The 26087-nt window shown below is 42.2% G+C and overlaps 1 protein-coding gene across 1 annotated transcript in view; it reads right to left on the reverse strand.

Annotated features, from left to right (window-relative positions):
• Positions 1 to 26087, reverse strand: part of EXOC2 (exocyst complex component 2) — a 144892-nt gene that overhangs the window by 40510 nt on the left and 78295 nt on the right. The window contains exons 11-15 of the mRNA XM_083188026.1: positions 17097 to 17222; positions 15391 to 15515; positions 13497 to 13565; positions 9130 to 9284; positions 6417 to 6538 (exon numbers count right to left, since the gene is read on the reverse strand). Coding sequence (XP_083044152.1) covers positions 6417 to 6538; positions 9130 to 9284; positions 13497 to 13565; positions 15391 to 15515; positions 17097 to 17222 — 597 coding nt within the window. The remainder of the gene's footprint in view (positions 1 to 6416; positions 6539 to 9129; positions 9285 to 13496; positions 13566 to 15390; positions 15516 to 17096; positions 17223 to 26087) is intronic.

Raw genomic sequence — 26087 nt, forward strand, 5'->3', positions numbered from 1 at the left:
GCGGAGGTAGTGCAGGCGGGGACCGCAGGCGTCGCAGAGCAGAGACTGTCGGCGCGGCGGGAGAATACTAGCGCTGCTAGTAAGACAGGGGGGCTGTATATAAAGATATATCGGATCTGAACATGGTGGGTGCTAAAAAGCACCCATGATGGCTCAGATTCCGATATATCTTATGTTCTGTAGGTCCGACGCCGTGATCCGATCCGATGCGCGCGGGACCGCGCATCAGATCAGATGTCAAACACGTGTGATTTTGGGCCGATTTCACCCGATTTATCGGCCCAAAGGGCCGAAATCGGATGAAATCGGCCCAAAATCGCATAGTGTATGGGGGCCTTTACACTACCTGTTTCTTGCTTAGATATTCATTAGTTGTGGGTTTTTTCCAATGATGTTGTCCTCTTAAATGACTTAACCGTTTGAGTGCCAACATCTGAGAGAAACGTGCAAAATATCTGCTAAAAATGGCATCTCTGTGGCGAGATGTACAAAATATGAGTGTCATCATCTCTGTGAGAGATATGCAAAATATTGGCTAAAAATGCCAGCGTCGCTCATATTTGTTATATACACATGAAACGCTGGGCGATCCCATTGGCAAAACTATCCACCGCCGACCCACGTCCCTGGCCGGTTGGGTGCATGCATCCGGCAAACAGTCTGTTCGCAGTAGCCGTATGCATATGCGTAGAAAGGAGGCTGTGTGACAATTTATTTAAGTGAAATAGAATCTTAGCCTTTTGTTATTAAAAAGATGTTAAATCTGCCAGTACTATCTCTAAGGGGTAAATTTATGAAAGTTTCTAAAAAGTGAAAGCTACTCTTTTTCTATATCATCCTGTAAAATGATAGATAGAACCTGATTAGTTGCTATGGGCAACATGCCCACTTATCACTTTTAGAAGCTTTAGTAAAGTCTTTAATTCCTGTTTGGTTTGCTGCTAAACAAGAGGTAGTTATGTTACCACTCCTTTTTTTAAACTTGTCACAGCAGCAGTACCTCAGGACAATCAGAAAGAGAAATAACTGACCTATACTGCCATGCAAGGTTCTTCCAGCCATCTTTTTTTGACCTGAACATGATAATTTAATAAATTTGCCATTTATATTTGTTTTCAATATACGTAAAATTCTAGGCAGCAAACTGATTAGCTATGTTTAAGTAAAAAACAGAAAAGTCCACGTGGCTCTCAATCAGAAATATGCACAAAACCTGACAACGTTTGTTCTAACTAACAGTAGGGGTTGCATTGTTACTTAAAATACACAATTACCCATTTCTGACAAGGACATTTTTTTGACTACTATTATTTTTAGTTATGGGAAGTTTGTTTGTTGTTAGAATGAACAGATAAATCACGTTTGTAATTTCCCAAGGCAATATGGGACAAAGCCAATATAATTGGTGTGGAAAAAGAATAGAGTCTTGACATAAGGGGCAAATGTCTTAAGCCTTACGGGGTATTCAATGTCAGCTGTGCCCCTGTCCCGTGCTTTACTCGACATGAGCTCGGCGGTTGGGATTCAATGTCCCGGCCGCCGAGCGGCGAGAAAGGGGCGTGGCCGCGAGCTGAGGACGGAAATAGACTAGCTCCGGCCGGGAGCTCGACTATTTCCGGGTTTTCTCGGCAGAGCGAGCCCGACAGCTTGTGATGTCGGGCTCGTTCTGCCGAGAACCCCTGTTCAATGCTGTCGGGGAAGACAGCATTGAATAGGGCCCCGCAGCCACCTCCCCCGTCGGGAGATGGCTGCGGAAGCATGACACACATTGAATACCCCCCTTAAAGAGAGAAGGGCGAAGGAGTTATAAACGTCCAGCCAATCAGCACATAACTACCATTGTTCAAACCCAGCCTATAACATTATAGTTAGTAGCTGATTGGCTACCGTTTATTAGCTTTACTTTTCAAGATTGTGAGTTTTAACTGTTAATGCTTGATGCTATGTAGGTTTAACACCTCTCTTATGCGATTCACCTCCCTATATCTTTGTTGTGTGATTTACTGCATTAGTTCAGCTTACTTAAATGAAGACCACAATTAACAAGAATGTGGAATAATACCAGGGATGCCTTAAGATTGTGAGTTTTAACTGTTAATGCTTGATGCTATGTAGGTTTAACACCTCTCTTATGCGATTCACCTCCCTATATCTTTGTTGTGTGATTTACTGCATTAGTTCAGCTTACTTAAATGAAGACCACAATTAACAAGAATGTGGAATAATACCAGGGATGCCTTAAAATAGCCTTTTTTTTTTTTTAAGTCATGGTGTTGTGCCTGTTGTCCTCCCCTGTCCCTGATCATCCCCAGCCGATCCTTCCTGTCGCTGCTTGGGGAGGATCAGGGCCTCTTGGAGAGGTTCGGCTGCCCAAATACACAAATGCCTAACACATGAACAGCCGAACACCCGAGCCCCCCAAGCAACCCCAAACTTCTCCAAGCGTTCGCAAACAGCCGAAGCCCTTAGCAGCCCCAGGGGAGCAGAGTGGAGAGTATTTCTGGGGCAGGACAAACCTGCTCTGGTAGGTTTGTCCTGCCCCAGGAAAACATACCACTCAAGGTGTTAAACCAGTCAACCCTGGATCTATAATGGCACCACTACTTAGAAGTTGGGGTTCTCAGTCTCTCTCATTTCACTAAGGTACCATTCCATAGAGGCTCCAGGCTAAATATTTTCCTAATGAGCCTCTTGTACCAAAAAAGCATATAAAGAAAGGGGTCATCAGCTGCAAATAAAAAAAAAAAAAGGTACTCTTTACCTAGTGCGGCGCCCGTCGCGGGCATCGCGAGTACATTAATGTATGGCCGCGACGCGACCGACGCGATGCCCGCGATTTGCCATTGAAATCAATGGAAAACATAAAAATCGTGTCGGTCGCGTCGCGGCCGGCCATAAACGTACCCGCGATGCCCGCGACGCGATGCTCACGATTTCCCATAGGGAACAATGTTAAAAGTCGCGATGGACCCGATTTTAGTGTTAAATGGCTCAATCAACCCGATTTTGCCATAGGAATCAATGTTAAATGGGCCACAGAGCCCATTAACCCTTAAATGTCCCCATAAATTTTTAACGCCACCCCACGATCCACGCGTACCCGAAGCGTGGCGAGCGCAGCGAGCCCGCGAGGGGCGGCGGTACGCGTCCTCCGACCTTTTCATGCCCTACTATCCACGTCGGCGTGGTGTGAGAATATAATAGTGTGGCGAGCGCAGCGAGCCACCGAGCCCGAAGCGTGGCGAGCGCAGCGAGCCCCGCGAGGGGACGCGGATACCTTCACAGTTATACGCGTCCCCTCGCGGGCTTCACAGGTGTCCGTGGCGACCCGGACACCTGTGAAGCCCGCGAGGGGACGCGTCTACCTGTGAAGGTATCCGCGTCCCCTCGCGGGGCTCGCTGCGCTCGCCACGCTTCGGGCTCGGTGGCTCGCTGCGCTCGCCACACTATTATATTCCCACACCACGCCGACGTGGATAGTAGGGCATGAAAAGGTCGGAGGACGCGTACCGCCGCCCCTCGCGGGCTCGCTGCGCTCGCCACGCTTCGGGTTCGCGTGGATCGTGGGGTGGCGTTAAAATTTTTTGGGGACATTTAAGGGTTAATTGGGCCTAATTCAGGGTTAATATGGCCAAATCGGGTCAATTGAGCCATTTAACATTGAAATCGCGGTCAATCAGCCTTTTTTAACATTGTTCCCTATGGGAAAATCGCGGTGATCGCGGTCATCGCGGGCATCGCGACCATCCAATTTTACCCGCGATGCCCGCGATTACCGCGATTTTTACCCGCGATGACCACGATATTGATCGTGGGCGCCGTGCTAGGTAAAGAGTACCAAAAAAAAATATATAGGCTCATTGTCAACATGGGTAAGGACTCATTAAGATATGTATTTCGGTACTTGTTTCCTAGCACGGCGCCCATCTCGTTGATTGTATGCCTTAAGTTTAAGGCACTTAAGGCATACAATCAACGCGATGGACCCGATTTTCTAATTTGCCGGTGAAAGACAAAATCTGGTAGATCGCTGCCCTGAGGAAGATCTGCGAAGCGTACGCCGGCCACCTTAGCCGTGCGGTCGCTTCACTTGCATGCCTCAATCTGTGCTATGATATAGTCCTTGTAAGGACTCCTATTGATATTTGATCACTGTGTCTCCTATGCCAGTCCTTGTAAGGACTCTAATGATTCAATTACTATTATAACCTATTGTGTCTGCCGAAGGTGAACCTAACAGCTCCTGGGACTCCTTTGAGCACCCGAGAGGGTTACATAATCCGGTCTCCAGCCTTACATGCGAGACCCGACCGCTCTGTTCCCACGCGGCTGTGTACCGCCGACTACAAGAATAACTAACACATACGGTCACCACTTTGACCTAACCATATGTAGCGGCACATATTATACATTGTAATAAAATGCAACTCCGCAACGAGGGCTAATAATAGCAGGACGGTTATTCGTAGACAAACAGTGTCTCTGTCCTCAAATCTGCTGTAAAAACCCCGTGGAGAGTATTAATAACAACACTGCATGAAATTATATGTATTGCTATCAAACGAGGGCTATTGACAGCAGGACAAGTACCAAATATAGACAGATATTGTCATCGTCCTCATTGTTGCTGTTAAAAAAAAACCTTTTTTGGTGAGCACCAAATTAATGGTACAATAACAGACCTATAAATTAGGGAATTATTCTGACCAGGTCACCAGCAGACATATTTATACCCTGTTAACACTACTCGTGAAATATGTGTATAAAATCAGTATTGGTGTTCTGTAAATTGTGGTAATAGTTTAAAAGGGGACCCAATTGGGAAATTACCCCCCAGAATAAACTGATCTAACATACCTACATAAGGCAAATATCAGATCCACAATCCAAGTGTGCACCAAACACCACATACACTGTGAATACCATACACACCAGGGGATTGGGGGATTGGTCCAACTTGATATTATACTATATATCTCTCAGTAATTATCCTCTTTAACAGAGGTACCAAATCCCACCATCTCAACCCCAGCATGTACTCAGGGATATTAACTTTATTCAATAAGAGACACTAGTGATACCTATATAGATCACTCAAATAATAAAAATTTCCTTTTTGCCAATACACTCACCTGTTGATATCTGTAATAAGGCTAGTGTAAGCCAACAGATACTTTAAAGGGAAACACACGTGTATTAACTATCAGGAGAGTGGATCGTCACAGTAGGAGGCATTGCATGCTGACACCGCACGTGCAGTTTTTAAAATCACTGTACTCACTGTTTTATGTTATATGTTAGTTTGTATATTTCGCAGTTTTTAAAAGAAACCATTAAAAGGTATATTTTATGTGTAAAAATTAATTTCTCTTTTCTGGTGCACCACACCTTTGACAATCCCTACCCTGTCTTTTGATATATTAGATCGCGTCCATCGCAGCCCCTAATAAGGGGCCGCGATGCGACCGACGCGATCAATGCGATTTTCCCATAGGGAACAGTGTTAAATTATTTTTAAAGTGAAAATCGGGTTGATCGCGTCGGTCGCGGGCCATTATAATGGCCTGCGATGCGATTAACCCGATTTTACATACAGTAGGTGACAATGTGAAATGGGCCAATATGGCCCATTTCACATTGAATATGGTTAAAAAGTATGTTTAATGCCCCCCCCATTGTTAACGCCACCCCACTGTTGACGCCAACCCGAAGCATGGCGAGCGCAGCAGTACGCCTCCTCCGACCTTTTCATACACCTACTATCCACGTCGGCATGGAGTTGGTTTATAAAAAGTGTGGCGAGCGCAGCGAGCGAAGCGAGCCCCGCGAGGGGACGCGGATACCTGTGAAGCCCGCGAGGGGACGCGGATACCTGTGAAGGTATCCGCTGCGCTCACCACACTTTATAAAATCAACTCCACGCCGATGTGGATAGTAGGGGTATGAAAAGGTCGGAGGACGCGTACCACCGCCCCTTGCGGGCTCGCTGCGCTCGCCACGCTTCGGCTTGGCGTCAATAGTGGGGTGGCGTTAACAATGGGGGGGGGGCATTTCAAACATGAGGGGGGGTTTGGTATTACAATGGGGGTTTTGGGGCTTTTTATATTGAAATCAATGTAAAATCGGGTCTCAGGGACATCCAATTTGGTTGGCATGCGATGGACGCGATTTTTCCGACCCGATGGATACAATCAAAATCGGTGGCGCCGTGCTAGGAAACAAGTACCTGTATTACATCACCAAATGAGGGATTGATGCCAAATTCACAAACAGAATGGACTGGATACAAAAAATGTAACCTATAGTTAGTTTTAGTAGAGGACATTATGAGTATAATTCATGTGGATAATATCAGAACAACATACTGTACTCTACTCAAGAATGCAATTTTGAAAATATGCACGCCACATTCTTACCTTCAGCAGTATGTTGCAAAGTGACCATAACACAACGTACTCGTAAATCCAGAATTAGGTCTTGTACAGATTGTAGAACATCATTTGAGATCTCAAGGGATGTCAGTGATTCATAAGTAAGCCTAAATGGACCAGAACACAAAGTCATGAGAGGTTTAATCTTCCGGTTTATGGCAACATTTTAAACCACCATTTGATTTTGCTTCATTTACACAGACATGGTCCCAAATCAGTGCAGGTACAATCGTATTAGATTTTAACATTTAATATAGATGTGTACCATCAAGCATCTTTTTCACTCAAAATGTACATCATATGCGTAAATAAAAACTAGAAGCACTAAAACTACTCTGCTACATTGCACGGACCAATCTCATGCGAGACATTTGTACATCTGTGTATATGTGAATAAATCTGTACACAATGTGCTACAATGCATCCCCCATGACTTTTAATCATGCCATGTTCCCTTGTGCTCCCCTTGCGAGTAATTCCTGTATTGCACGATGTATGGTGTTCCGGTGCTTACGCAATGTGAATAAGACGCAAAATTGAAAGATAAAGGCAAAATGAGAAACAGTGTCTTTCACTAAAGATAATGGAGGTCAACCAAGTCCAATGGTCTATAGGCCGAATGGAGGGCTTGACGTACAAGCGAGAGATTCCATGGAGACACTGAAGAAAAAAAGAGTCTGGACATGAAAGACTCCTTGGAGAAAATTATTTACATTCGGTAAGGCAGCAAGAAAAAGAACCAAAACGGCTCATATCTGAACATTGAGGAACGACAACCTAAGGCCCAGCTCCAGGAAGGATTGAAGGAAACCCAAAAAGCGGTGATTCAGATTGGTTTGGAAAAGCAAACTCCTTCTTTAATGGACAAAACCATGTTCACTGTAGGTGGGGCTGATTTAATATGTGCAGAGAGAGTTACATTTAGGTGTTATTTTGTTTCTGGCTACTTTGTATTTTTATTTACACGACAAGTTAGATTTCAGTTTGAACACATCACACCCAAAAGTAACTCTCTCTGCACATGTTACATCTGCCCCACCTGCAGTTCACATGGTTTTGTCCATTAAAGAAGAAGTTTGTTCAGTGCACGGCCACTGGAGGAGTCTCCCACTTAGTCCCGTTCTTAGGATGAAGGGGATAAAAAGAAGTGTAAGCACTTAGATATCTGAAACCACTTATTGGGCATCCAGCATGTCCTCCAACTGTGCCAAAGAGGGAAATAAGGTTGACTTCGTTTTTTTTTTCCCGGCAAATTGAAGCCAGGGACTTCAGAATCGGACTTGGCTCCTCCTCCTCAATAATCAAAACATCTGCACTTCTCTAACCAGGGCATCCACTTCTGTGGACAATAGGGCCTTATCTAGTACGGATGAGTTATCCAGCAACTGAGACTATGGTATAGAATGGCCTTGTGAAAGGAGGGTAGAGTTTTCACACAAGGTGTGATTGCACCTAAAATGCTTGTCTCGTTCAATGATCTGCTGCATAGAAGTGTTAACTGCGACAAGCCCTGAACAGATTGTGCCAGGGACTGCATCCATGGTAGTTCTACCTGTGGTAAGCTGGGCCTACAGTCCATAAAGCTGTGGTGGGATGCACCACAACAGAGGGGACAGGAGGCAGTGCATCTAAGCGATCCACAAGGTAAGACATTACCTTCATCAACATGGCAGCCCTTGCCGGCTCTGGCAGGGGAGCAGCAGCCAAAGGAGACTGTCATGGTAGAGAGGAGATGTAAACTCTGTAGAGGGTGGCATTGACTGGATCCCGTGAAGAGAGAATATTGAGACATACCTGGTAAGTGAGAGGCTCTGGAGCAACCACCTTCTTACCCTTGGATGACATGTCTCTGCCACAGTACTAGAACCACACACGTATATAATACAGAATGTGTGATAACAAGGTGTCAGATATAGGATTCCCATACTACAGTACAGATTTCAAAAGGCAATGTCACCAGAGTGAAGTATTTAAGCACCCACTGAAGCAGTCTTTCCTATATCAGTGGTATAAGGCAGAATCACTGCACTGCCTGACACAACCAATACAGGCACTCTAACACACAATGCAAAATATAATAACAGGACACTCCATGCGGCTGTGTAGAGGTAGCAGAGGTCTGTGACGGATGTCTCCATCCAACGTCGGTGCTGCTGTCCACAGCACCGGGTGTCGGAGCAGCCATGCAGGACATTCCATTTGTCCCCTGCACTACCACTCATACTGGAGCTTATAAAAAAAATTAATAAAAAGAGAGAAAATAAACTGGGCTGATAAGCAGCCTCCCTTTAGAAAAGGTGCCTTCTCCTGTCAAAGCACCGAAATAAAATTTTTAGGGGATGGGGGCGGAGTATAGGGGACTAGGAGACTAGGCCTTGTGGGAGTTTAAAATTTACTTTTTGGTGCCTGCATCCCAAACCAGACTATACCCACTGTAATGCCTCCGGTGCCCCCCCTAGTGGATGAAAAAGAAATATGGTTTATAAAGTTACTTTGCACGGATTATAATTTGTACTGAATAAATGACTAGGTTTCCTGGAATAACCTACTGTATAAGAAAAGAACCGCATTAATAATGAATTTTAGCAAATGTTGTCATTGTTGAGAATACAAATGAGTAATATAACCATTTTAGGGAAAAATAACATGTAATGACGTGTACTAGACTGATAACCGAGGTAACAATAATCCTGTTTACCTGACAGTTTGGACAACATGCGCTAACCAAGGGCCAGAGAGTTCAGTCTTCATTTCCCAGCCCCCATAGAGCTTCAGGTCCTCTTCACCAAGAGTAAATGGCACCAAAGCTCCACGAATGAGCTTCACCAGGGACTGCATCACTTGCATCATTTCCTAATACACAGAAACTTACAGTAATGACACCGCAGAATGAAAGTGATAGAAATTATATATTATATCACAGTGTATTTTATTAAAATATTGAATTTAACCAAAATTCTTTCTGATCCATGTAGTAGTGTGGTGCTGGCAGTTGCACATACCTGGAATCTCTGCTAATCCCCGTTAGTCTCTCTCAAAAAGGATAAAACCAATGCAACAAAAGTAATGCATGCCAACTGCTACATTGAGGAATATGCTCTACAGGCCTGAGCATTGTACACTGCAAGTGGTGGGTGTTCCCTTCAAAATAGGCCTGTCCCACATAACAATTAATTTGTGACTTTATACAGATGTGTGCTCATAGAAAGGTGTTGTACTTCTCCACAGGGGAGGGGTACGGGTTGGGTGGCGCTGTGACTTGTGTTGAGTCACTAGCAGCTGCTGATTTATGTCGGGGTTGTCAAGCCCGAACTAAATAGATAGAAAAAAAGGGGGGGTAGCAGCGCTGGTTAGAATAAAAATATTAAATTACAATAACATAAAAATGATGCAGATTGGACTGATTGTACAGTTAAAAGAAAATACAATTTATTATGATAAGACCAAAATGGACTAATAAAACACAGGGAATATATCCTGGGGGGGTAAATGACATTGAGGGACTGTCCGTTCCTATTACGCCTGGAATTAAAGTCATATGGTGCAAAATTGCAATGTACAAAATTAGGTTACCGTCCACCTGTAGACATGCTGAAGGGGTGTGATGAATCTCTCCCTGGGACTCAAGGCCCGAATCGTGAAGTGGGCCGAGTCACCGTCCAGAGTAGGGGAGACACCCGAGATGGAAACTCCCAGAGATGGTATTGGGGTTTTTTCAGGATCCGGTTTGATGTCCACGGTTAGGTATATCCCAAATGAGGTCCACGGCTGGTCTGGAACAGTCCAATAAAAAGTGAGGGGGGGGTTTGAAGAACACCTGACGCGTTTCGCCGTCTCAACGGCTTTATCAAAGGTGACATACTGGTATGGCTGAGGGCTTTTTATGCCAGACTTGGCAGGAAATGGGTTTGGTCACATGATACACAATATACATATAATCAGTCCAATCTATAATAAAAATTAAATGCAGGTATGTGGAGGAGGCAGAGAAAGCATAAAATTAATTGTAAAGTAACATTTTTGTAAAGAAATCGCAGTATAATACATAATAAAATAAGATAAAAATCGGGGGAATTAATTATCAGTGCACTTCAATCACGTGGTTCCTGGAAAGAGCTACCTTCCCATATGTTGTATTGGAGTTGCTGTTTTACTAATATGTCCCCGTATTGGTTGGACATATGAGAACAAGAAGAAGGGCAGAGGTTTGTGATACTTGTGAGGGCGGAAGTGGTGTGTCCGTCCGTCCGTTTATTTTAACAGCTGATAGAGGGGGACGCCGGCAGTGTGCGCGATGACGTTGCGCTTCCAGCCGGCTCCCTTCTAAGGAGATTGTCTATAGTACGTCCGGGTGGACGTGGGGGTGATGTGTTGGTAGTATCGTGGTGTAGAATACTCGCACGATACGGCCGGGTATGTGCGTGATTGCGTCACACGTCCGGCATCCCTACTGTGGCCATGAATGGATAGATTTGGTCACGTGGTACGCATGCATCATGTCATCTACATATAGATGTTTTTTATCAATGGACCATATTACTATCTACTATCTTATTTGGTCACGTGATCGGGCAAGGAGACCACGTGATCGGGATAATATATGACAGTTGCTATGGTTATCGTAACCAACGAAGAAGTGTGTATATCACTAGGACTGGGAAGATTCAAAACAAGGTTTTGTTAGATAAAGTATGTCATAAGCTGGTATTATAATTATGGCAGATAAACATTAGTTATACATACAGGGAAAACACATTCTATATAGGGGACAGATAGTGTCTGCATACAATTTGACCCGTTCAGCAGGGGACACAGTTCTTCTATTCATTTACATATAGGTAATTTATAAGAATTTACAAAACAATCTATTAAAGAAAATATGTATGAAAAGATATAATTAGTCCTCATATGTGGGCCGTGTTCAAAGAAGGGGGCAATAATTTCTCAATCCTGAAGGGTCATATTTTTAAACTCTCATACTAATAACAATTTAAAATAAGAAAAACCCCTATATCGCAATGTTGGTGAAAAAAAAAACCTTCTGGTTTATAATAACAAACATAAAGAAACATCAAACAGAGAAGTTGCATATATATCAACTTTTAATAGTTCCAGCAAAGAAATAAAGAATATCATAAAGAAGAACTTCCCTATTCTCAAACAAGATCCTCTTCTGGCTAAATCTCTCCCAAAGGAACCCATCTTTATTTTTAAGAAAAGTAATTCCCTAAAACAAATCCTAGCTCCAAGCTTCTTGAAAGAAAATAACCATAGCAACTGTCATATATTATCCCGATCACGTGGTCTCCTTGCCCGATCACGTGACCAAATAAGATAGTAGATAGTAATATGGTCCATTGATAAAAAACATCTATATGTAGATGACATGATGCATGCGTACCACGTGACCAAATCTATCCATTCATGGCCACAGTAGGGATGCCGGACGTGTGACGCAATCACGCACATACCCGGCCGTATCGTGCGAGTATTCTACACCACGATACTACCAACACATCACCCCCACGTCCACCCGGACGTACTATAGACAATCTCCTGAGAAGGGAGCCGGCTGGAAGCGCAACGTCATCGCGCACACTGCCGGCGTCCCCCTCTATCAGCTGTTAAAATAAACAAACGGACGGACGGACACACCACTTCCGCCCTCACAAGTATCACAAACCTCTGCCCTTCTTCTTGTTCTCATATGTCCAACCAATACGGGGACATATTAGTAAAACAGCAACTCCAATACAACATATGGGAAGGTAGCTCTTTCCAGGAACCACGTGATTGAAGTGCACTGATAATTAATTCCCCCGATTTTTATCTTATTTTATTATGTATTATACTGCGATTTCTTTACAAAAATGTTACTTTACAATTAATTTTATGCTTTCTCTGCCTCCTCCACATACCTGCATTTAATTTTTATTATAGATTGGACTGATTATATGTATATTGTGTATCATGTGACCAAACCCATTTCCTGCCAAGTCTGGCATAAAAAGCCCTCAGCCATACCAGTATGTCACCTTTGATAAAGCCGTTGAGACGGCGAAACGCGTCAGGTGTTCTTCAAACCCCCCCCCTCACTTTTTATTGGACTGTTCCAGACCAGCCGTGGACCTCATTTGGGATATACCTAACCGTGGACATCAAACCGGATCCTGAAAAAACCCCAATACCATCTCTGGGAGTTTCCATCTCGGGTGTCTCCCCTACTCTGGACGGTGACTCGGCCCACTTCACGATTCGGGCCTTGAGTCCCAGGGAGAGATTCATCACACCCCTTCAGCATGTCTACAGGTGGACGGTAACCCAATTTTGTACATTGCAATTTTGCACCATATGACTTTAATTCCAGGCGTAATAGGAACGGACAGTCCCTCAATGTCATTTACCCCCCCAGGATATATTCCCTGTGTTTTATTAGTCCATTTTGGTCTTATCATAATAAATTGTATTTTCTTTTAACTGTACAATCAGTCCAATCTGCATCATTTTTATGTTATTGTAATTTAATATTTTTATTCTAACCAGCGCTGCTACCCCCCCCCCTTTTTTTCTAGATGTGTGCTCATACCCGATTGCCACAGTCACACCAAATAGCCTTTCTCAGTGTGTAGGGTCCCATGTGTCTGTTAACGGATATTCATCTAACTCGCAAAGCGACAGAATCGCCTCATGAGAACTGCACTCATTTATTTGGTCTGCAACACTTGTACATGTGTGAGCAAATGAGTCCCAGTGTGTATGGGGAAATGCTATAATGCAGCATCCGCAGTTGTTGGCACGCTAAGGTCCATTGTGCTTCATCTACGACTTTTCTGTATACTGAAATATATTTCCTGTGTGGTTAAAGCTGCAGCCCAGTGTCTCTGGTACAGTGAGCGGTGTTTCGCTGCACCTGCAGTGTAACCAAGACGCAAATTTAAAGATAAAGTTGCTAGGCTAAACTGTACTGTACTTGGCATGGTTCAGGCATGGCACACTGATGCTAGGTATAAAGAGGGCTCATCTGTATACGGCAGCATGCATCTTGGGATTTTATTATTTGGTTACCTTGAAAACATTTGGTCTTTGCTTTGCATTTTTCCTGTATTGTTCCATTTGGCCAGATTTTTCTGCAGTCTAGATCAAATCACAAACAGAAAATACTAAACAGTAGTTTTCTACATACATTGTATGTGGATTCTACACAAGCATGTTTTCACACAAAAGGAAAATCGATAAAACAATTTACAGTCACTTACAGTATACATAATAATCACACTACATATGTCATATTTACAGTATTTACTAAAATAATTTTAAGGTGTCAACAGTGCAGGAAAACTAAAAGTACCAAAATAAAATAAATTATATAACTGTACCTGGACTGACAATATCTACAAAAATCCAGTTGCACACTATATTGAGAAACAAAAGTGGTGTATTCAATCGGTGCCACTATTTTTCGCCGGAGAAAATAGCGACAGTCGCCTATTCAATGCTGCTGTTACTGACAGCATTGAAGGCAGTCAGGTCTGACTTTTTTTTTTTTTTTTTAAGTCAGATCTGTTTGGTCGGAAATGGTCGCGGGTTGTTAAATTCACGGCTGTTTTTCGCCAATCGACGGACTTTCCGACACTCGGAACATTGAATTACGACTGACGAGTAACTGTCGCATCGGACAAAATGGGCCAGGATTCCAACTGTCAGGACGTGCCAACAGTCGGAATCCCAGATTGAATTACCCCCTTAGAATGGAAACAGTGGAAATATCAGACACCAAGGGTGAAATTCAATAGGATGAGAGATTCAGAAAGTGAGAGATTTGGTAAGCAATCTCCAGGTTTTTTTAAAGCGGCAATCATTACACTGCAAAACCAGTTTGATTTTTAATTACAAATGATTGCCGCTTTAAAAAAACCTCTCAATTTCTGAATCTTTCACTTTCTGAAACTCTCATCCTATTAAATTTCACCCCAAGTGTTGTCGAATCAATAAATCAATCATTAAAAAGTAAAAATACATGGTATCCTGTACTGGTAATAAAATGCAGAAATGCAAACATTAAAAGAGGTCATCTAGTCATGACACATTTTCCATTGGGCAGAATTGTAGCTATCCATAGAAGTTTTCAGTAAAAGACACTTTGGATACCCTCAATAGGGTTGAGATAAGCACTCAGTGCCAATATGTAAATAAAACTGTCAAGCAACAGCTGCCCAATCACATTTATCTGCACATTTGAACAAAATGTTCTACTCATTCAAATGAATACTAATGTAAATGTCAGTCTCTAAACATGTAAGTGTGGAAAACCTGCATACATCAGTACATTATTTGATAGAATAAATTGTTTTTTTCAGGAGAATTTTTTTCCAAAATAACACCTTTTGTACATAAAAAAATAGGGTTTAAGGTGACTGAAACTGTGTTTTAAGATAATACGGCGATACAGACTACACATTTTGCAACTACCAGACACCTCACATGAATAAATGACTGTTAAGGTTAGAACATAAACAGTGCATGAAACTTGTACAATTAATGAATCGAGATATTGCTAGATTAGTAATGTATCCCTTTCCTGCACAGAGATAACTAAACCTTTTTGTGGTTAGTTTAACGGATTCACTTTTACCATTCTAGGCTTAAAGTGATGTAGTTATAACTGAAAACGGTCTTTATTCATAAGCCTGATATGTATTTTGCACAAGACTTTTTCTTCTTCATAAGTATATTGCTCATTTTGTATGGTTGATACCGGTAACCACATAAGACGATAACCATTACATGGACTGAAATAAAAGGAAGTAACCAAAACAAATAAAGTAAACCACTGGTAAATTATTTGTAGTGCAAAATTATCTTTAGGTTAAGTAAAGACTCAATATTTACCTTTTGTTTAACCCTTTTTATACAAATTTATGTTCTGTAACTTAAGCTTTTGGTTTTAGACATATTTTACCTCACTAAAAAGATTTCCACTTGTATATGATATGCAGAGTTTCCAGAAGTTAGGAAGTTGTCCAACAACTACTTTTGCCAGCTTTTCCACAAACTCCACCTGGTGTGGTGTCTTGTATCTCCAAGCTGAAAAAAAGACAAAAAGGATTACCAAGTGTGTAGAGGTCACATTGTATTAGTACTATACTGTATGTATATGTGTGTGTGTGTGTGTGTGTATTTATGTATTTTTCCATTTTTTATAGAAATTGATGCAGTTTACAGTCTCAGTGTACTCTTCAATTGATAGAACAATTGGAGATAAAAAAAAACACACACTTGTGGCACTCTTTCTAGAATGGAATACACACATTTGTCTTCAAAACCTTTGCAGAAGTTTCCACAAATGTATTGCACATAGGTTGCTTTGCTTTCACTTTTCTGTTTAGTTCATCCAAACCAGCTTGATGGGGTTTAAGTCTAGAGACTGTTCTGCCTATCGTGACGTTTTTACTTTCCACAAAAAGCTAGCTCTGACATAACCTAAGGGACCCTAGAGGCATTTTTTGGGTCGTTGTCTTGCTCCAGCATGGACTCTTGACCAACTTGATTCAGACCATTTTGCATGGTACTGTAACATGGGATTGTAGCCCTTTTATTACAGGATGAGAGTCACTTCGCATAAATCACCCCACTCAGAATCCAGAAACAGAGCCCCAGACTATCACACTTCCTGCTCCATGCCGTTCCTCATGAATTTAAATTTAAAAGGATTAGGCTTTTGACCTCTTGCCTGGCACGTGATGTGACCATGACAAGGTCGCATATGACACACTGTCTGGCCACTGCCTGTTGATCCACGGCTCCAATCCAAACTCCTCCTCCTTGGCAGAGACGGCAGGAAGAGATTCTCTTCCTGCAGCTCAAGTTCTGATGGATAACTTCAGTCGTGACTCTATAGTGATTGGCAATTGTGACAAAGTCACCCACCCAGTGCTGTAGGAAATCTTTCTACAGCCACGACTCACTGCATCCATGCCTCCCTTTAGTGTCTTCTCAGGCAGCAGTTATGGGCAATCCTAAGGAACACCCATCATTTGCTGCTGGCTGCTTTTCTGGCAGGACAGGCAAGAAATCAGCACTGATACTGAATAGGCTGAATGTAAATATGACCAATTTTTAGATGTGGGGGACCTCGAACGCCCAGATGGAACATGTAGAAGTTAAGGTGAAGTCCAATCTCCTACATGTGAGACAATCCGATCCTTCGACCTTAAGTACAGACTAGAAGGTGTCTACTTAGTGAATGTATAAAACACAAGAAGCACCCATCTCACGGCTAAAACATCTACTCATGGAGGGGATTACAGTTTAGCAGAAATGTCGATTTATAGAAAGATAAATCTTAATTTGTGGCCTCCTCTGGTGACCCTGTCAGGTACACCATTATGTGGTAATAAATAAGTCAGAGTAATATCTTGAAATCTGGCATATACACATGAGAAGAACAACAAGTATGTTGTATATAGAGGAGGAAATCAGCAGAAGAAATTATCTGGAATATGCCTGTAACAATGTAAGCACAATATTTAACAAGGCATAAAACCATGCACGCAATCAGATACAATTATTAATATAGGCGTTTCTGGTTACACACATTTCTCCAAGTTCAAAAAAGAATTCCTAAATGACAATTTCTTATATTCCAGCAATTCCAATTATTCTTACAGTCATTTCGTCCAGACTGGAAGCTGCTGCCTCTCTGCAATGAAGCCGTCTGGCTGAGTCGGCTAATTGGAGATGGGCGTCCATCACTGTCCATGTCAATCATTGGGCTCTGAAGAATTGGGTTTCCTTAATATTAAAAAAAAATAAAAAAAGTTATTCATTTGAATATGTAATCAATTAATTTTTAACCAGGAAAAATAGGAGATCCATTCACTATTTTTGTTACAAAGGGGCACACATATTAAGGCCCTTATTCTGGTTGGTGCGGTCGAGCCGCATATGCGGCTCCGACCGCACCAGACGAATCCCCGCCCACCCTACGGTTCGCCACGGCCGTCCGTACACGGACGGCTGGCGAACCGCACGAAAATGGTGGAGGCGTACGCCTCCACCATGCTGGGAGCTGCCCCCTGCATTCGATGGTCGTCGACCATCGAAGGCAGGTCCGCACGCCGCGGCAGCTCCCGCAAGCTGAGACCACACGGACAATCGTCCGTGTGGTAGCTTGTATGGGGGCTGAAAGCTGACATCCGGCGACGTCAGCTTTCCGCCCCCATGAGTGGCGTCATGCCCTCATTAGCATGCGTACGCCCCGCGTTTGCATGGGAACGCCCATGAAACGCGGGGCGTACACATAGGGAAATGAGGGCATGATGCCTCTCACGCCCCTATACGCCCCCTTTGCGGCGGACGAAATCCGTCTGCGGCGAAGGGGGCTGCACATGCGCAGATTGACCTCTGCGCATGTGCAGAGTAAAAACATCGGCGGTACGGCCGCACGCGGGCCGTACCGATCCGATCAGAATAAGGGCCAAAGTCTGGAGAAGAGATAAAGTGAAAGCACCAGCCAATCAAATCCCAACTGTCATTTCAAACACAGTTGATTGGCTGGTGCTTTATCTCCTTTCACTTTATCTCTTCTCCAAGTTTAATAAATCTGCCTCAATATAACTGTCATCAAAACTCACTGAGCGGATGCATTTATCCATGTGTTTATGCAATGAGATGTACTATACAAAAACATATCAATGTATCTGTATAAACTTGACCTGTACAGGGAAAACAGCACAGAAGCCAATACCAAACAAAACCATGGGCAGCAATTTTGCATTAAGGTCATGACAATTCTTAAAGGACAGGTACTAAAATGAATTTCTCGAATGGTTACCTGGTGATTGAATAAAAGTCTTGCACAGCAGTGAGGAAAGAATACAGCATTTACTGTGATCGGGAGGAATGCATGCTGTTTTCCAATGTCCACAAGAGGGCAGTAAAACACCAGCAAAGACAAGACCTGAGCTAGCAGTGTAATCTCACTAAAAGCTTTTTATAGTTGCAATACACAAAATTATTTTTAATTGATCTTTAACTGTTTAACTGATTATTGAGAATATGAATTGCTTCCGAACTACAACAGTAGAAAAAAAAAAACCTTTGCTTTATTACATTAATATAGCTTGCAGTTAATGCTCGAGAATATCCAGAAAATCTGTCTATGGTGCACAGATTTGACAATCGTATCTTCGGCCAGTTTACTGTAAATGTGGTTCTATATACCGTCAGTAATGATTTACACACCATTAAGACTGTTCCCAAAAATTAGTCATAAAGTAATGGTGTATACACACGGCAGTTCCTGCCATGAGATGCGAGTCCTGACGCGATCAGATCGCATCGGGACTCGCATCTCACGGCATGCTAGAGGGGTACAATTAGACTATATAGTGCCGATCTGCACTAAATAGTCTTGCTTGCCCTCTCTATCTGGCTGCCGATATGCGCTCACACAGGAGCGCGCATCGGGCTCGGAAGCCCTAAAAAAGCATGCGATCTGCATGCGTTTCGGCTTCCGATGTTCCTTATATCGGGAACATCGGAAGCCAAATCTTACCGTCTGTACAAACTATAAGACACTCCAAGTCCTCTCACATTGATCAAACACGCTATTGGGGAATTTAATTGTAGGTCTAATTTAGAGCAACAGAAACTATTAAATAGTAAGTCTGCCCACCCTGTTTCACATTCTCATGTCCAAATGCAACGGGATTATCCAGGTAAAAGATTTTGTTTTTTGCTGTGCAAACCTTGGATTGCGCTGCAGTTCTTAAAAGTCCTACTTCAGCAGGATTTCACACCTACAGAGGGTGTTGGACATTTCAGATGAACAATAATAATTAAAATCTCTGTCCTATTAAATGATGGTATAGCAGTTCTAGAGAACACTCCTGTATTGCTGATGTGGACTGCTCAACAACTTTTTTTTTTTAGTGCTCAAAAGGAAACATTAACTGATTATGCCCAATAGATCCCAGTACACTAAACAGTGCAAAGCTGAAAACTAGCTTATGAAGATGGTAAAATGAATAAGTAATGTATTAAAAAATAGCTTGTACATTGTATTTACATTCTCCTGTAGGTAGATTCAGGTAATTCAGTGTCAGATGTATTAAAGTCTGGTGAAGTGATTAAGTGGTGAGAACGTGTAAGGTGATGACAGGTGATTGTGGTGCATTATCGCCTCCCACTTTTTCAACACTTTATCACTTCACCAGTCTTAATAAATCTGCTCCCCTACCCCTTCAAACAACAAACATTTAAAGCAAAACAAATATCCAAAATATTTTAACGTTAAAGTATTCAAGCATTTGAACACTAGGAAAATGTAATATCGGTGGCTACGTGATGGGAGTGGGAGAATGAGAAGGTCAGCGGCATGTTGCAATAGGAAGGCAACCTCTGCCTGTTCAGACAGATGTGAAGGCAAATGAAGATGTGCAACGTCCGTATGGAAGTATCTCATACTGAGCTTTCTCACAGCCATAACAGTGAGCGGGAATTCTGATCCGTAGCCTCTGGACTTTCTGAAGGCTGTCAGACTTCCTTACCACCCTTAAACACCTTTGAACATTTTTTCCTGTGCACAGCGGGTCCTTGTCCTGTGCTGCAGTCTGACCACCCACTGTTGCTTGTTGACCAAACATATAGTGCTTGGGAGCTGTGCGGATACAACTAGGATATAGGATTCCTTTTCTATGTAGAGAGAATTATTTGCACACACACATTTCATTCTTCCGAGATAAGAAAACAGGGCAGCATAACAAACCCGGCTAAAATTATACTTATATCAACAGAGACAAATGTTATTTGATTTTCTCTTGGGCCTAGAATCTCTGTCACTGTCAGACTATGCAAAAAAACCCTCTGAGCTAGAAGAACATAGGGGGAAACATTTGTTTAATTGTGTTAGTAACTTGGAAAACACTGGCTCAAGCCTTTAATAGCACAGACTAAGAATTAATCAATTGCAACCCTTCTAGCGGAACCCCATGCAGTTTACACCCCAAAATGTTGAACAAATGAGTTCAGTGCTAAATAATTTGTAATGTTTGCATAGAAGTAGATAAACAAGTAGTACAAAACATACTATAACAAACAGCAATCAATAAAAGTGCCCATACACGGTACAATGGTGATGTGCGATGCGTGCTCCTGCGGGCATCCCATCGCACAGCACATAAAGTCTCTGCAGCGAGTGCTTTTTTAACTAGGTCCCGATCGCAACGCACGCAAAGCGCATGCGATGCGATCTAGTTCAAAACGCAAGGGAATAATAAAACATACTGAACAAATGAGTTCATAAAACATTTTCCACAAATATACATCCTTAAACAGGTGGGATATGACAGGGTCCAATCTTTAGAAATAGCTCCCTCAAATTCATAAAACAAACAAACAAAAAAGTCCAGTTTGATGACTAAGGCTTGAGGCTTTCTGGGACATTTTAAACTCAAGTACACATCTAAATTTGCAGTAAAGCACTGATGTTATAATTTCAAGATCCCTTGCCAGCTTGACGAACACACATTTTAAGAGTTTTTTTTCATTGAGTTTAGAGCAAATTACAGAACTCCAACATTTCCTTTTCTAGCAAGTCAGATCTTTGTAAGTGTGCACACATGCAAAGTAATTAGCTTAAATCAATGGGTCTCAACTTCAACCCTCAAATGCTCCCCAACAGGTTATGTTTTGAGGATTTCTGTCTGTGGAAGCAGGTGGGATAATTACTGAGCCAGCAAAATAGATGAATTCCCCTGTGCACGGTCACAGACATTCACAAAAGATTACTTGTTAGAAGAACTTGAGGACTGGAGTTGAAAACCACAGGCTTAGCTGAAGAAGTAAAAATGAAGATAAAAAGCCATAAAAACTGATAAGAATTTTTTTAATTTCTTTTAAGTTTTTTTTTTAAAAAGTATCTGGTCACAAGATAAAGGTTCTACCCACTTCCCCAATGAGTCATCTGTTACTATCAATAACTACACAGAGACTGTATTACTTTTCACAGAATTAATGATTTTAATCATAATGGATACTGGAGTCGACATTATCTTACTAGGTATCAATTACCGTCAAAGAATAAAAAAATCACAAATGAAAACAAACTGCTTCTTAAATCACCAATTCCCTGAACGGGATGCAGTTTAAATCCCGATGCTCGGGATCCCGGCGTTCAGAATCCCGACCGCCGAAATCTCGACACTTTCTCCCTCCGTGGGTGTCCACGACACCCCTGGAGGGAGAATAAATTAGTGTGCCGAGCGTAGCGAGGCACCGGGCCCGCTGCATGGCGAGCGCAGCGAGCCCGCAAGGGGGGGGGGGGGAGGGGCGATCCACGTCCCCCCCCTTGTCGGGATTTCGGCGGTCGGGATTCCGGCGTCTGGATTTTGAACGCCGGGATCCCGACCGCCGGGATTTCATACTGAATCCCCCTGAACATCATGTCAAACACATAAGTTAATCGACACAGGCAATTCTCTGCCTTCATAGAGTGCAGCACACACAGAGGTCAGTAATTTCCAAATAATGTGTAGCCATGCTAAGCTAGTTACTGTGGGATACATAAAGAATGGAGATAAGGCTCCAGCCAATCAGATCCTAATGGTCAATTTACATATTGGAGCTGATTGGCTGGTGCATTATTACTTTGCAAATAATGTTCTTTTTGGGGATAGATACCACTTCTCCAAGTTTCATACATTTACCCCAGTATTTGCTATATAGAGTCAAATGCTCGAAGTGGGGTGGTATACGATGGTATGATATACCGTCACTTTATTTGTGCTGCAGTAGAAAAATTACCAGTGCTGGGATCGAATGCGGGGGAAATTTCCATACCCTACATCTAAATTTCCACTTTGATAACTGTACACAATATATATCTTTTTAGCTCACTAATAAAGATTATTTGTCATAAATTAATTCAAAAAGCTGTTTATTGAAGCTTAAAAATAAATTGCATTATATATGTGTATTTGGGGAATGTATTCACTTTACTAGTAAATACAATTCTTATATCTGATAAGGAGAATTATTCTCATATTTCTGATTTATGGTGTGGTGGCATCTTTCTAAGCAGCATGAAGACCAGGTTAGCCGCAGCTCAGACTGCACAGCCCTGTAGTTATGTAAGAGGAGAATGCAGAAGAGCAACTGAGCATATGCTTCAGTCCAGTAAGCACTGATCACAGAGAGACCCGATCTGCCAGACGTTCTCCTAGACACACCAGCACTACACACTTCCATTCACACTGTTGCGCAGGGAGGAATCCCATGGGGATAGAAAATGATCTCTACTGCCAATGAAGGTTACTTCAAACAGCAAATTAACCTGTCAGTGTAAAACTAGAATTCTGCATGCTCTACAAATGCAACAAGCTATGCTGTCAATACTGGGCCAGCAGCTGGTGCACCCACGCGCATGGTTAACAATCATATTGTGAAGCATCCTGTGCAAAGTTCATCAAAAGTAGAAGGACATCAAAAGTTATAACATTCTGCCATCACCAACGTTAACTGCATCAACATTATGCGTAACCCCCCCCCCCCCCCCCACAAAAATACTTACTGTAGATGAAATATATATATAAATATACTGTAGATGAAATAAAAAAAAACAATAATGATAATAATAAAAAAATAATAATATTACCGGAATGCCATTAAAAATTCAACACAAAATTTTTTTTTAAAATAAAAACACAAGAATAAAATAACCAATGTAAAGTAAATGATCAATGAAGTATAGGTTTGCTTTTATGGCACTTACACAATTGTAATACATATCCACATAATGAGATATATCAGGGTTAATGGTGTGCACACGTGGTGAGATTTCTTTGCTTTTTGGCTAAGATTCGATTGCTATGCAATTTTTGTCAAATCGTGCTATTTCCATTCAATTCATACTATCTACATTTAATCAGCACTATATAGTCATTGCTGCACTGTCTATTTGGCTTTTGATTGCAGCTGAATGGGCACTGAATCAGGATCGAAAGCTTAAAACTATGGGCTAGATGCACTAAGCTTCAAAATTGATAAAATGGAGAGTGATAAAACAGCCAGCCAATCAGCTCATGCCTGCCATGTCACAGATTGTGTTTGAAAAAGGTCAGGTATGAGCTGATTGGCTGGTTGTTTATCACTCTCCATTTTATCAGTTTTGAAGCTTAGTGCATCTGGCCCTATGTCCGATAATCATTCGATGTCTATGCGATACTGATTTGATTTTGACTATATAGTCAAAATTGAATAGCAAGTCTTACCGTGTGTACACACCAATACACGGTCAGGAGAACATTTCCACTAAGCCTGGGGATGTGGTTAAGACATGAAATGGCTCGCAGCTGGAAGAAGCCCTTTTCCAGATGTACAGTAAGTGAGGGTAAATGAAAGGGAGCCAGCTGCTTGGATAACAAGCTTAAAAAGCCTCCTTGACATTAGCTTTACTGCCTGTGTCTAATGTAATAAATACAGTATAAGCCTATTCATTGCAATGTACGGTGCATGTACACCGTGTCCCATGCGCAAATTCCTCTCATCTGAATAATGCTGGGCAATACTTTGCTCTAGTCTAGAGTAATTTTTTTACATTTAAAAAAACTCACAAATATCGACATTAATACCAATGTATTCATTAACAAATTAAATCATAAAGGAAACGTCTCCGTAGTATTCTCTACTGTTTTTGAGACTATGGGCCTTATTCTAGTTCACTCTTTCTGACAAAATCCTTCTTAGATGGACAAAACCATGTGCACTGCAGGGGGGCAGATGTAAAATGTGCAGAGAGAATTAGATTTGGGTGAGTTATTTTGTTTCTGTGCAGTGAAAATACTGACTGCTTTATTTTTACACTGCAATATAGATCTCAGTTTGAAGTAAAACCCCACCCAAATCTAACTCTCTCTGCACATGTTACATCTGCCCCACCTGCAGTGCACATGGTTTTGTCCATCTAAGAAGGATTTGGTCAGTAAGAGTGAACTAGAATAAGGCCCTATAGGTGACTTTTAATGGAAAGAGATATATTGACTTTTGCGATTTTTAGGTAAAAAACAATAAAGAATTTGACAATTTAATAGGGTCCGATTTGCGGTAAATATTGCACATTCTGACATCCTCCCACATACCAGGGGTTAGCCCTGCCACCAGTCAAAGGCCGCTTGCATGCGCTGCAGCCTTGCGGGGACTTGTAGTTCCACAACATTACACAAAAGTTTAATCTATTATTATCAATTTATCAGCCCGGTGCTCACCACCTGAGGAGCATCAGGGACAGCCCGGGCAGGAGTAACTCTGGAGTTGGGGGACCCCACTCCTCCAGGGTCCCTGCCTGGGCTGACCAGCCACGGGGATGAATGCTTTGGCCATGGGAACTTGAATAAAGTTTACCCCAGCTGTGGCATTACCCTGTTGGCTGTTTGGGCCCGATGCTGGTTGTCAAAATACAGGGGACCCCTACTCATTTTGTTCTCGTATTTTGGGAACCAGGACCAGCCCTTAAGCCTGGTACAGGTTTTAGAAATCCTGGGGATCCCCTATGTTTCTTGACCCCTGAATTTCTAAAACCAGGACCGGTTCTTTGAGCCCGGGGCTGGTTACACTCAGGAGGGGGTACCCTATGCCGTTTTTTCCCCCCACAAATCGCACATGTGCATTAATGCGAACATTTTCATGACTAAAATTCGCACCACATTGAATTTTTCAGCTGCAAATTCGCATCCCATCAAATAGGAAAAGGTGCGATTTCAGAACCTTACTAAAAAACGCATCCTATTAAATGTTACCCTATATGCCTTATTTAGGGTATTTTTAGGGTAATTTATTTCCACAGACTTCCCAGAATTGCTTCCAATAAGTGTAGGTGTCATATGTACAATAGCAGACGCTTCAAAATTTGTAAGCAGGGCAGGCCAAACTTGTAAGGAAGAATCTAATCAGCATGTCAGATCAGCATGTCAGATGAGGAGTGGACGCAAATTCCCAACTGTTTTAAAACTACAGGATTGTTTTGCGAATTCCACTGGCGGATGCTGGAAGAGGGAGCGCATGGAGCTTTTTCCTGGCAGGAAAGGAGCACAGACCTGGTCTACTTTTAGATTTTTGTTAGAATATCACAGAAAAAAAATACAGATCTTTCTATGGAAACAAATATAAATGAAATCATCCAAAATTGTATGTGTGTGTGTGTGACCCCTATTGATTTAAACATTAACAGACTGTTGTAAATAGTGGCCCTCTAGTCGAAATTCAGTATATTAAAAAATAATCATAGAAACAGTTTAAGTTTATTGCACTGTTGGATAAAGTGCGCTATATAAATTTAACTTACTTACTATATATAAATACATTCCAAATCATGGTCCACTTAATTAAGCAGCATTGATAACAAAGTTACATCAACACTTTGCCATAATGGTGAGAACAAAATGGCATACACACGGAGTGATTGGTCACTCAGCGATATATCATTCATTGACCAAATAGCTGAGTGACCCTTTTTCATCAGCGACCAGCGATGGTTGCTGATGGAAACAAGACACTGCCGGGGGAACTGCTGGTCGCAATAGCATGCTCCTTCGACCAGAGACCATTACAGGGCCGGTCACGGGAGCGTGCTCCTGACTAGAGTCACCCTGTACGCATGGG

Source organism: Crinia signifera, chromosome 5, assembly GCF_055691185.1.
Source record: "Crinia signifera chromosome 5, ASM5569118v1, whole genome shotgun sequence".
NCBI classification, from domain to species: Eukaryota; Metazoa; Chordata; class Amphibia; order Anura; family Myobatrachidae; genus Crinia; species Crinia signifera.